Source organism: Mandrillus leucophaeus, unplaced genomic scaffold, assembly GCF_000951045.1.
Source record: "Mandrillus leucophaeus isolate KB7577 unplaced genomic scaffold, Mleu.le_1.0 Scaffold128, whole genome shotgun sequence".
In the NCBI taxonomy this organism is placed as follows: domain Eukaryota; kingdom Metazoa; phylum Chordata; class Mammalia; order Primates; family Cercopithecidae; genus Mandrillus; species Mandrillus leucophaeus.
This window is the reverse complement of record NW_012101209.1, coordinates 2,863,612-2,876,771: the sequence shown is the minus strand read 5'-3', so window position 1 is coordinate 2,876,771 and position 13,160 is coordinate 2,863,612. Positions and strand designations below refer to the sequence as shown.

Here is a 13,160-nt window from a genome sequence, read left to right as displayed (position 1 = left end):
TACTGGCTCATTCAGGCTCCTTTCCTTCCCCTGAGGTAGGGTTTGCTGACTGGCCACGTTCATGCCATAAGCCCCACAGCTTTCCCTTACACCCACTTGGCCCTGAAGGCTTTTTAATTGTAACCTATACCCTAAACCAGAGGTCAGCAAACATTTGCTGTAAAGGACCAGAGAATACATATTTGAAGTAATGCAGGTCTCGATTGTAACTACTCAATTCTGCTGATTATTAAATCAATCAGTAGCCACAAACAATACATAAATGAATGGGCATGGCTGTGTTCCAATAAAACTTTATTTGCAAAAACAGGTGTGGGCTGGATTTGGTCTGCTGGTCATGTTTTGCTGATCTGCCCTAAAACATTCCAGAAAACAGATTCCTAAAAACCTCTTTCTGCTCTTCAGTCTTTCTCAGTAATGTGCTGTGGGGGCCCTCAACCTTCAGATTCAGTCAGTTCTAATCTACAGCTAGCTGCATTTTATGCCCATGGTGCTCACTGGCACCCTCAAGAAGAGAAGAAAAGCTACACCCCCTCACCGCACACAGCTTGCCAGGAGGGTGCAGTTGGCAGTCTGTGCACCAAAAATAATCTCCTGATGTTTACAAAGGAGCAGGTTTTTAAAAAGCCTATTAAATGAACTGACATTGCATAGACTTGAAAGGGCAAGTGCAATTTCAAAATTAAGATACTGTTTTAGATTGATGCGGCATCAGTGGACACGAAGTACTCCACCAGCCTCCCAGCGAAATTAAATATGCATGTTCCTGTCATCCCTGTGAGCCCTAATGCAGAACCTTGATAATTATATTAGTGTGAATCAGATCTGGCGTATGCCTGTCTGATTACATTTCTCCTTACCAGTTTTCTTCTTGCTCACTGTTGACCTGGCTCCCCAAGATGAGTTCTTTGTGGTCTGGGACACAGTGTTGTTTCCATCAGATGAGTGTGTTCTCGTGCACTGTGGTCGCCTGTGTGCTCTCTGTCCCTGCCTGCTTGTTTGCTGTCTCTCTGACACACACACGTGAGCACACATGCTTAGCTCTTCCACTAGCCATCATCACTGTCTCCACTCTGCAAGTGTTTGCTGTTTTCTTCCATTGACTGAATGGCTTTGTTTAGTTTTTTGTTGTGTGTGTGTGTGTGTGTGTTTTGTTTTGTTTCATTTTTTTGAGACAGTCTTACTCTGTCACCCAGGCTGGAGTGCAGTGGCGCAATCTTAGCTCACTGCAACCTCTGCCTCCTGGGCTCAAGTGATTCTCCTGTCTCAGTCTCCCAAGTAGCACATGCACTACCACACCCGGCTAATTTTTGTATTTTTAGTACAGATAGGGTTTCATCCTGTTGGCCAGGCTGGTCTTGAACTCCTGACCTCAAGTGATCCTCCTGCCTCGGCCTCCCAAAGTGTTGGGTTACAGGTGTAAGCCACTGCGCCCAGCCTAGTTTTGTTTTATTTTTCCTAATGTTTTTAAAATGCATTAGGTTCCTCAATAAGTGAAACATACAATTACCATTATGAGCCATCAGTTCCACTCCCGGGTATAGGCTACAAAGAATTTAAAACTAGTGTTCAAACAAGAACTTGTACATAAATATTCATAGCAGCACTATGCACAATAGCTAAAAGGTGGAAATAACTGATGGACACAGGAGCAAAATGTGGTGTGGCCATTCAATATGATTCAACAAGAAATAGGATGGAAGCACTGATACATTGCTGCAACATGGATGAACCTTGTGTGAGTTTGTTCTCACATTGTTATAAAGAAATACTTAAAAGTGGGTAAACTGGGTAATTTATAAGAAAAGAGGTTTAATTGGCTCACAGTTCTGCAGGCTGTACAGAAAGCACAATGCCAGCATTTGCTTCTTGGGAAGCCTCCAGGAGCTTCCAGTCATGGTGGAAGGCGACCCATGAATGTGCTGTAATGTCTACAGAGTATCTCCCTGGACTTACTCTGGTCCCTGAACCATTTTTTCTGCTCTTCTCTTAGCCAACATTGTCTCCACTTCCCCGCCCCCTGTTCTCTCTGGAGCCAAGTCCTCCCAGGCTTTCTCCCCTCTGCACCATGGTAAGCGCTCTTACCAAGGCCACCAGTGGATCTCCATGTTGCCAACTACAGTGTCAGGGGCTCTAGCCTCAGCCCGTCACTCCCTCTTTCTGAAACACTTCTTCATTTAGATTTTATGACAGCTGTCTCGTTTCTCCTTCCGTTGCACACTGACTCCTTCTCAGTTTTTTGTTACACCACACACTTCAGAGTTGTCTTTGACTTCTCTCTTCTACTCCTGCATCCAACTTACCAGCGAACTCGGGTGTCTGTCCTTGAAATGCATCCAGAATCTGATCACTCTCACCTCCTCTGCCACTCCCATTCTGCCCTAAGCCACTGTTATTCCTCACCCGAATTGTTGCTGGAACCTGCTAACAGGCTCCACTGCTTCACACTGTAGCCCACGTGATTTGTCTACAGCCCAAGTCCAGTCACTACCCTCTGCTCAGAATCCTCCAGGGAATCCCCATCTCGCCTCAAGTCAATTGGAAATTCCTATCATAGCTCATAAGACCTACGTGAACTGCCTCCCTCCCCTTTCACCACTCTCCTCCTACCTCATTGTGCTCTAACAACACCTGCCAGAACATTCCAAGCACATTTTTGCTCCTGGGCTCTGCATTTGCTGTTCCTTCTGATATCTGATTCTGAGTGACGATAACCACTTTTAATACATTGGTGTACATATTTCTGGTCTTTTCTCTCTTTATTTGATCAACTTCTGTTCTACATAAATATACAAACTATTTTTTACAAAATTTAGATTTTATTTTATGTACTTTTTGGTATAGTTTCTCCAAATATCCACATGACTGTCTCCCTACTTTCTCTTGATCTTTGATCAAATGGTACCTGTCTTAGCTCAGGCTGCCATAACAAAATACTGTAGACTGGGTGGCACAAACAACAGAAGTTTATTTTCTCATGGTTCTGGAGGCTGAGAAGTCCAAGATCAAGGTGCATGTCAATTTAGTTTCTGGGGAGGGCTCTCCTCCTGGTTTGCAGAGGGCTACTTTCTCACTGTGTGCACACTTGGTGCCACACAAGCTTCCTGGTGTCCTATTTTATAAGGGCACTAATCCCATCATGATGGTCGCATCCTCATGACCTCACTTACACCTAATGACCTGCCAAAAGCCACACCTCCAAATACCATCACACTGGGGCTAGGGCTTCCACATATGAATTTTGGAGAAACACAATTCAATCCATGGCAGTAACTTATCAGAGAGGTCTCCCCTGACTACCCTGTATAAGATAGAAGCTCTTCCTGCCCTATCACTTTTTATTCTCTTTACACTGTTTTTTAATTGTCTTCAAAGCATTTATCACCTCCAGAGATTATTTACCTGTTACTTGTCTGCCTCCACAGTACAGTGTAAGGCCCTGAATGGCAGTGACTGCAGCAGTTTTTATTCACTGGCTTATTTCCAGCTCTCAGAATAAAGTGAGGCACACAGACACTCCTTACGTATTTGTTGAATTAATAAATTAAAACGTTCACTTATATATGCATTGGTGAACCATTTACATAATAAAAAATTTGGAAATAGCACACATCTCCAGTATTGGGGTTAAATAAATGCAGGCAGAGCCATACAATGGAACGCTATGTAACCATTAAAAAATGGTGCTATCAAATATTTAGTGACATGGGAAAATGTTTACCTTTTTACGTAAAAACACCTTGTTACATAAAAACAGTACCAAAAAATGTATACAAAAAAGTATATAAAATAAAATCTACATTTTGTTAAAAATAAATAAATTTGTATATCTGTGTAGAAAGGAAGAAGATCAAATAGAAGAGAGAAGAGACTAGAAATATGCACACCAAAATATTTTATTTATTTACTTATTCATTTATTTAGAGATTAGATCTCACTCTGTTGCCCTGGCTGGAGTACAATGGTGTGATCTTGTCTCGATGCAGCCTCCGGTTCCCAGGTTCAAGCAATTCTCCTGCCTCAGCCTCTTGAGTAGCTGGGACTACAGGCATGCACCACCATGCCCAGCTAACTTTTGTATTTTAGGGTTTCGCCACATTGGTCAGGCTGGTTTCCAACTCCTGGCCTCAAGTGATCTGCCTGCCTCAGCCTCCCAAAGTGCTGGGATTACAGGTGTGAGCCACTGCGCCCAGCCTGTACACCAAAATATTAAAAGTGGTTAGCACTCAATGGTGAAATGTCGGGTGATTTCCATTTTCTTTACTAATTAGTTCAAGTTTTTATAATACATGTACATTGCTCTTAACGATCTTGAAATCTAATTTTTAAATTGCAAGTTGTCGGGAGAGAGAATATGATTAGCTCACCTCTGGCCCGAGCACCTGTGGACAGGAAGTGAGGTCTGCTGGTACGTAGGGTGACCTCTCTCAGAGACTGAGGGGGCTCAGTTCTCTATGAGGAGAGGAGGTTGAGGAAGGAGTGATGGAGGCTCTCATACCAGCCAGAACGATGATAGCAACAGTGGGGGATGAGAGGAAAGGCCAGATACGCAGTCTCTAAGGTGTAAACCTAGAAGATACTAGAATGATCATTTCCAATCACACTTGTCATTTCCTTCACTTAGAGATCATGAGAAGCCTCCAATGTAAGAACAAGAAAGGCCCTTTGAGGTCAGCCAGCCCAACTCCTTCCTGTATAGCTAGAGAAGCCAAGGCAGAAGTAAAGTGGTCTGCTCCTGTTTATAGCTGGTGGCAAAGCTGGGGCTAGAGTCCAGGTTTTCTGCCTCGGGGTCCAGCACTCCTTGCACCACGTTGCACTGCCTCTCCACTCTGATGCCAGGGCAGCCCATAGCTTAGTCAGACGGTGTTGGCCCAGAGCTGACAGTTAGGTCTGCTTCAAAGCCCCCTCCCTGGCTTGCAGGAATTGCAGCCCAGGGCTGGTGGTTATTCTGGGTGGTTATGAATGGGAGGGAAGAGGAACCATCTGTGGACACGAGACAGAAGCAGTGTCCACTGAACCTGCTCTTAAGTGCAGTAGGTGCTTGAGATTGAGGAGAGAAGTAAACGATATTTCTCCTGATGAGTTACAGTATCCCAAGTGTGAAAACCCCTGATCTGGTGAATCTGCAAAGCCCTTCTGTGGGAAGGGAGCCCATGTGAAGGAGTACTTCAGCAGAATGACTCTGCTTTTGAATTCTGAGATTCTAGTGGCATCTCATAAGGGAAAATCCCTTTAAGGGAATATTTGGACTAAAAGCACTCTGACAAACCCTGACTAAGTCCCAGTTACTCACTTCTAGCAGCAGTGATTTGTTTGTTTGTTTGTTTGTTTTTTACAAGATAGAGTTTGCCTTTTTGTTTTAGGGAGAAACTGATTCCCCTTTAACCCCTCTGATATTGTTTCTTGTCATATTTATGAAAACCAGTGGGAAGAGCCAGGTGCGATGGCTCATGCCTATAATCTGAACGCTTTGGAAGGCTGAGGTGGGCGGATCGCTTGAGCTCAGGAGTTTAAGACTATCCTGGCCAACATGGCAAAACCCCATGTTTCTATTTACATGTTTCTATTTTTCTATTTGAAACCCCATTTTTTACTACCAAAAATATAAAAAATTAGCCAGGTGTGGTGGTATGCACCTGTAGTCCCAGCTACTCAGGAGGCTGAGGTGACAGGGTTGCTTGAGCCTGGGAGGCAGAGGTTGCAGTAAGCTGAGATCATGCTACTGCACTCCCGAGCAAGACCCTGTCTCAAAAAAAAAAAGAAAAGAAAGAAAACCAGTGGGAATTGCTAACCTATGTTGAAGCCTATTTTATGCCCAGTGGTTCCCAAACAGGGGAAATTTTGCCTCCCAGGAGACATTTGGCAATGTCTGGAGTCATTTTTGGGTTGTTACAAGTGGCCATGAGCAGGGGGCTAGGGTGTGCTACTGGTGTCTAGTGCATAGAGACTGGGGATGCTGTTAAACATCCTACAATACACAGGACCACCCCCACAACAGAGAATTATATAGCCCAAATGTCAATAAAGCCAAGATTGCAGACCCCTGGCCTAGAAGGTCTTTCTGTAGTGGACGGGAATTTCTTAAATCTAAGAACAATCATTTCCAAGTCTACCCTCTCTTATGGAATTAGACAAAGGGCTGTATATTAGTGTTTTCTTCTTTTTTTATTTTTATTTTTTTACTTTTTGTTCAGTTAATAAACTAGCTAAAAATCTAGCAGTTACTATATATTTTACTCTAAAATATCTTTATTCTAGAACAAGTGCACTCATTAATTTAAAAAGTTTTAATGAAAATTACAGTGCCCATTTGATTAATGTGTTACAAGTTTTAGAGACCCTTCATCATGATAGTCCAATTTAAAAAATTGTACCTTACCTTAAAAGGTTTTTATAATGACATGTATTATATATGTTGTAGAAAAGTTGAAAAAATGTTTTTTAAGAGAGTTTTTTGACCAGGCATGGTGGTTCATGCCTATAATCTCAGCACTTTCGGAGGCCAAGGTGGGAGGATCACTTGAGCCCAGGAGTACGAGACAAGCCTGGCAAGCATGGCGAAACCTTGTCTTTACTAAAAATATTTAAAAAATTAGCCAGGCATGGTGGCAAGTGCCTGTAGTCCTAGCTACTCAGGAGGCTGAGGAATCAGAATTGCTTGAACCTGGGAGGCGGAGGTTGCAGTGAGTTGAGATAGCACCACTGCACTCCAGCCTGTGGCAAGACTGTCTCAAAAAAAAAAAAGAGAGAGGTTTTTTTTTTAAATGATGATTCTACCACTTAGAAGGAAACATTTCAGAATATTATTGTGTATTTCTCAATGAATTTTTAAAATAGTTACCATTCTATTTACACAAATTCATTTCTCCAAAATGAGTCTTTGTAAATATTCAGTTTCCTGCAGGGTGCAGTAGCTCGTGCCTGTAATCCCAGAACTTTAGGAGGCAAAGGCGGGATGATCACTCGAGTCCAGAAGTTTGAGACCAGCCTGGGAAACATAGTGAGACCTTGTCTCTACAAAAAATTTTAAAAGTTAGCTGAGTGTGGTGATGCACACCTGTGATCCCAACTACACAGGAGGCTGAGGTGGAAGGATCACTTGAGTCCGGAAGGTTGAGGCTGCAGTGAGTCATGATCATATCACTGCATTTCATCCTGGGAGACAGAGGGAGACCTTGTCTCAAAAATAAAATAAAATGAAAAATAAGATAATAAAAAAACAGGTGCTTAGTACTCCATCATGTAATACTGAACCCTACATTACCTAAAATCCTGTGTTGAACACAGGTCATTAATTGTTCACTGTTATAAATAATCTATAATGAACATTCATGCTTTTCAGGTTGCTTTTTAAATAGCACAGCAATCTGGATTGTCCTGGAGACTTTGGGACATGATTATTTAATGCCTAGTTCATGACAGAAACAGAATAGATAGGTGTCCTACCAGTGCAGCAGAGGAAACACCATTTGGAGTAACCAATTGAAGGGAGAGTTCTGGAACACCTAGGAATGGGGATTTAAACTTGGGTAGACCAACCAAAACATGTATCTGTATATATACAGATGTATGTATGGAAATACCAAAAAGAAATAAAAATTGAAGAGATAAGCACCAAGATTTTAGCCATGGTGACTCTGGGATAGAAAATTGGGACTGGGGGAGGAACAAGAAGAGAAGAGGAACTTTGGGGGTTTTTTTCCATTATCTTCTTTACTATTTGAATTCTTAACTATAAGAATATATTCATATGTAACTTGTGTAATACTTAAGCACAATACACTTGAGAGAATGATTTGGATCCTCATGGATGGGAGGCCTGATTTTATGTCAGCAGTTACTCACCTTTTACTTTTTTATCCAGCCCTAGTATTGCTGGGCACATTGTGGATAATGGATGAGCATCCCTGGAGATGGTATATTTTGGTAAAGAAGTTCTAACATGCATTTAGATGATGGGCCTTAATAATTTGTTCTCTTCTCAGTGTATTAGACATGACTCTTCTGCATCCATTGTCTTTGACGTAGAAGATGGTAGTGGTGGAAACAGTCTAGGGCCAGGATCCTGAAGGTTTCACTGCTTTAGGTGCTGGTTTAGAGAAAGTTTCTCTGTGAAGCATGCACACCCAGTCCCTGGGCCAATAGATAATGAGATTGTTCTTTTTTCCTTCAGGCCGGACACCTGGTCCCTGGCTCCAAGCAGAGGCAGTCGGGCAGAGCTCTGATGACATCAAAGGCAGAAATTCTCAGGTAACAGAAGACTTATGTCTCTGAATGTAAAACCAGGAATTATCCTTAGGGGGCACAGAAATGGTAAGGGTATGCTTTCTCCTTAACAGTTTTATATTTTTCCTCAGACTCCTTTTCCTCAGGGAAAGCCATATGGTGGACCTTTGTTCCAAGCTAGAATGAAACACTCACCATTTCAAAGTCTGAAGTGTGACAAAAGGCAGGGCTTCCCTGGAATCACCACTACATACAGAAGCAAGTTTAGCAACTCTGACATTCTACAACAATCATGCCAATCACTTCTCATTCTTCCTCGGTTATGATGGCCTGTGAGAAAAACTGAATAACATGTATAAAATATAATTCAGCATTCTCTCTCATCTATAGAATACATGGTTTCTTTTAGCACACTTGGAGTTTTTTTTCCCCCACCAATGTTATAATTGATTTTGGCCAAATTTAGTCACAATTCAAGTACTAGTACCTACAAGAAATGAACAGAACTAGAAGGGAAGCCAGACAGCTGCTTTTGTGATAAGACAGTCCTTGAAGAAACACCTTTAGTCTCACCCAGGGCATCTTAAACAGAAATATTTCCTAACCTGGACACGACGTCTCCCTGCACATCTTTAAAAGTCCTTTGTTTCTTTGAAAACATGTATTCAGTCGAACAATAGTCTCCCCATTTCCGAATCATATGTGACAGACTACAGAGTCACTTGCAGTTAAACCAGGCAATTCTGCAGCTGTGTGGAACATCAAGGAAAGTGACCTGAGAAGGAAGAGGCTAGGTTCCTGGAAGCTAGGATGAGTTCCTCAGAGGAAAAAGTACATCCTCTAGCAGATAAGTATTACCCTTTTCTAACCACAGATGATGTAAGGATTGCAGTAACGATTCTCAGATAATCACAGGTTCAAAACTGTGCATATGATTGTAGTTAAGGAAGAAGTATATATACATAGGAAAAAAGACAGGAAGAATATACACAATATTGTTAACAGGTAGAGAGCATTCTGAGAAGATGGCAGAGGAGAAAGCACCAGGAATCTGTGGACAACAATTGCATTGGCAGAATCTGTCTGATGTAATTTGTCTCATGTATTTTGGAACTCTAGGATTCATTAAAGGCTTGCAACTTCCAGGTGAAAGCTTGGACAGTAAATTGTGCTCTTAGTACAATAGTAACTACTCATCCTCCACCCCCCAGCCCATGGCAGGCAACTGGGCACGTGTTCCTGGAGCCGCTTGCACACAGCTTGCGGAGCCAAGGTGGGCACAAAAAAACCCCTGTCCTCCAGATACTGGGGAATCTGTTCTCTGATTGCTTATTGCTGCTTCTGATCACAGAGGTACAAATAAAGAGATGGGCAGCCATTGTTGCACCTCCTCTTATTGTTGTACCTCCTCTTATTGTTGTAAATCCCTTTCCCTCTGGCTGAAGTGGCCTCCTGGGGATTTCAAGGGCTGGTGACCATTTTGTTCCTCCTGTCCTTTCTCTTCTTTTTCCCATTTGGGAGCCAAACATTAAAGATGAACATTCAAAGGCTACTACATATATGATGAAAATTAGAAAGTGACCACATATGCCCAAGGAAAGGCACAAGCTCAGAAAAGACCAAGAAGACCTTAAGATTACACCTCAGGCTGATTCTTAGCACAGAGACAGCCTACAACAATCAAAAAAATAAAACGAACAAAAACAATAAGAAAAACCAGCAAACCCTGGGGGAGAGAGAGAATTGATATCTAGAGTTACTACATTATTAGATTAAAATGTAGAGTTTTCAACAACAACAAAAATCACATCATACAAAGAAACAGGAGAGTATGGCCCATTCAAAGGAAAAAAAAAATACATCAATAGAGACTGCTCTTAAAAAAGACCTGAGGGGAGATCTACTAGACAAAGACTTTAAAACAACTGTCTTAAAGATGCTCAAAGAACTAAAGGAAAATGTGGATAAAGTAAAGAAAATGATGTATGAACAAAATGGAAGTATCAATAAAGAGGAAAAAAAATTCTAGAGCTGAAAAATACAACAAATGAAATGAAAAGTTTACTAGAGGGAGTAAAAGGCAGACTTGAGCAGGCAGATGAAAGAATCAACAAACTTGAAGATAGGACAACTGAAATTATTGAGTCAGAAGAACATAAAGGAAAAAGAATTAAAAGTGAACAAAGCCTAAGAGACCTGCAGGAGACCATCAAGCAGACTAACACGCTTATTGTGGGAGTTCTAGAAGGAGAAAGGAAAGTGAAAGGGTAAAAAAGACTCTCTGAAGAAATAATAGATCAAAACTCCCCAAATCTGTTGAAAGGCATGAATATAAACATCCAAGATGCTCAGTAAAGTAAGATGAACTAAAAAGCCACACCAAAGAAACACCATAATCAAATTTTCAAAAGGCAAAGAGAAAATCTTGAAAGCAGCAAGAGAGAAGTGACTCCTCACATACAAGGGATCCTCAGTAAGACTGTCAGTAAATTTATCATCTGAACTTTGAAGGCCAGAAAGTAGTGAGCCCATATAGTCCAAATGCTAAAAGAAAAAAACTGTCAAGCAATAATTTTGTATCTCGCAAAACCATTCTTAAAAAGTGAGGGAGAAATTAAGATATTCACAGATAAACAAAAGCTGAGGGAGTTTGTTACCACTAGACCTGCCTTGCAAGAATACACAAGGGAGTCCTAAAGGCTCAAATGAAAGGACATGAGACAGTAACTTGAAGCTGTAGGAAGAAACAATGACCTCACTAAAGATAACTATATGGCCAAGTATAAAAGCTAATATTATTGTAACAACAGTTTGTAACTATACTTTTTTGTTTTCTACATGATTTAAAGATAAAACATTTTTAAATTTTTTAGTTTAAAAGCTAGTGTTATTGTAACTTTGGTTTGTAACTATATATTTAGGGTTATACATAATTTAAGAGACTAGTGTATTTAAAAGACTTATTAATTTATGTTTTGGGGCACACAATATATAAAGATGTAATTTGTTCACATCAACAACTAAAAGGAGTGGTGACGGAGCTGTAAAGAAGCAGATATTTTGTATGTTATTGAATCTAAGCTACTATAAAATCAAATTATAGTGTTATAACTTTAGGATGTTAAGTGTAATTCCTATGGGCTATGGCCTGAAAGTTTGTGTCCCTCAAAATTCATACGCCAAAACCTAAACCCTAATGTGATAGTATTAAAAGGTTGGGCCTTTGGGGAGATGATAAATCATCAGGGCAGAGCCCTCGTGAATGAGATTGGTGCCCTTATAAAATAGGCTTAAGGGAGCTTGTTCATCCCTTTCACCATGTGAAGTTGTAGTTTGAAGGCACCATGTATGAAGCAGACAGCGAGCCCTCACAAGACACCATATCTGCTGGTGCCTTGATCTTGGACTTCCCAGCCTCTACAAATTTAAGAAATAAATTTCTACTGTTTTCATAAATTACTCAGTGTTATAGCAGCCTGAAAAGACTAAGACACCATGGTAACAACACAGAAAATAGCTATAGAATATATACAAGAGGAAATGAGAAACAAATTTAAACATTTCACTACAAAAAAAGTCAACTAAACAGAAAAGAAAGAGTATGAGGTACAAAAAAACTATATAGAAAACAAGTAGCAAAATGACAGAGTAAATCCCTCCTTGTCAGTAATTGCTTCAAATGTAAATGGATTAAACTTTCCAATCAAAAGATAGAGATTGGCAGAATGCATTTTTAAAAATCTGATCTAGCAGTATGCTGTTTACAAGAGACTCAGTTTAGCTATAAAACACATAGGTTGAAAGTGAAAGGATGGAAAGATATATTCCTACTGTGATCAAAAGAGAGCAGGGGTGGATCTACTAACATCAGGCAAAATAGATATTAAATGAAAAAGTTTACAAGAAACAGAAAGGACATTATATGTTAATACAAGGTTCAACAGAGCAAGAAGACATAACAATTACAGATATTAGTTCACCTAATAACAGACCATCAAAATGCATGAAACAAAACTGACAGAAATAAAGTGAGAAATAGACCTATAATAATAGTTGAAGAATCAAATATTCTACTCCCAATAATGGGTGAAACAACCAGACAGAAGATAAGGAAAGAAATAGAGAACACAAAAAAGCTGTATATAACAGACATATACAGTACACTCTACCCAACACAGCAGTATATACATTCTTCTTAAATGCACCTGAGACATTTGCCAGGAGAGATCATTTGTTAGGTCACAAATTAAGTGTCTTAAATGATTTTAAAAGATAGATATCAGGCCAGGCACGGTGGCTCATGCCTGTAATCCCAGCACTTTGAGAGGCCTAGCGGGGTGGATCACCTGAGGTCAGGAGTACCAGATCAGCCTGGCCAACATGGTGAAACCCTGTCTCTACTAAAATACAAAAAATACCTGGGCATGGTGGCGGGCACCTGTAGTCCCAGCTACTTGGGAGGCTGAGGCGGGAGAATTGCTTGAACCCAGGAGGCAGAGGTTGCAGTGAGCTGAGACTGTGCCATTGCACTCTAGCCTGGGCAACAAGAGTGAAACTCCATCTTAAAAAACAAAAACAAAAGATAGATATCAGACAAAATATCTTTCCTAACACAGTGGAATAAAATTATAAATCTAGAACACAAGTAAAACTGGAAAATACAGCAATTTGTAGAAATTAAACACTACACTCTTAAACAACCAATGGAACAAGGAATAAATCAGAAAGGAAACTATAAAACACCTGGAGATTAATTAAAATGAACATACAACACACCAAAATTTATGGAACACTGAAAGCAGCGCTAAGAGGGAGATTTATAGCTATAAATTGTTACATTAAAAAACAAGACAGTTATCAAATCAGCAACCTAATTTTACAATGTAAAGAACTAGAAAAAGAAGAACAAACCAAACCTAAAGTTGGCAAGAAGG

At 40.5% G+C, this 13,160-nt stretch overlaps 1 protein-coding gene across 1 annotated transcript in view; it reads left to right on the top strand.

Moving 5' to 3' along the window:
* Nucleotides 1–13,160, top strand: part of WIPF3 (WAS/WASL interacting protein family, member 3) — an 83,899-nt gene that overhangs the window by 59,420 nt on the left and 11,319 nt on the right. Inside the window, exon 8 of the mRNA XM_011972287.1 lies at nt 8,174–8,250. Coding sequence (XP_011827677.1) covers nt 8,174–8,250 — 77 coding nt within the window. The remainder of the gene's footprint in view (nt 1–8,173; nt 8,251–13,160) is intronic.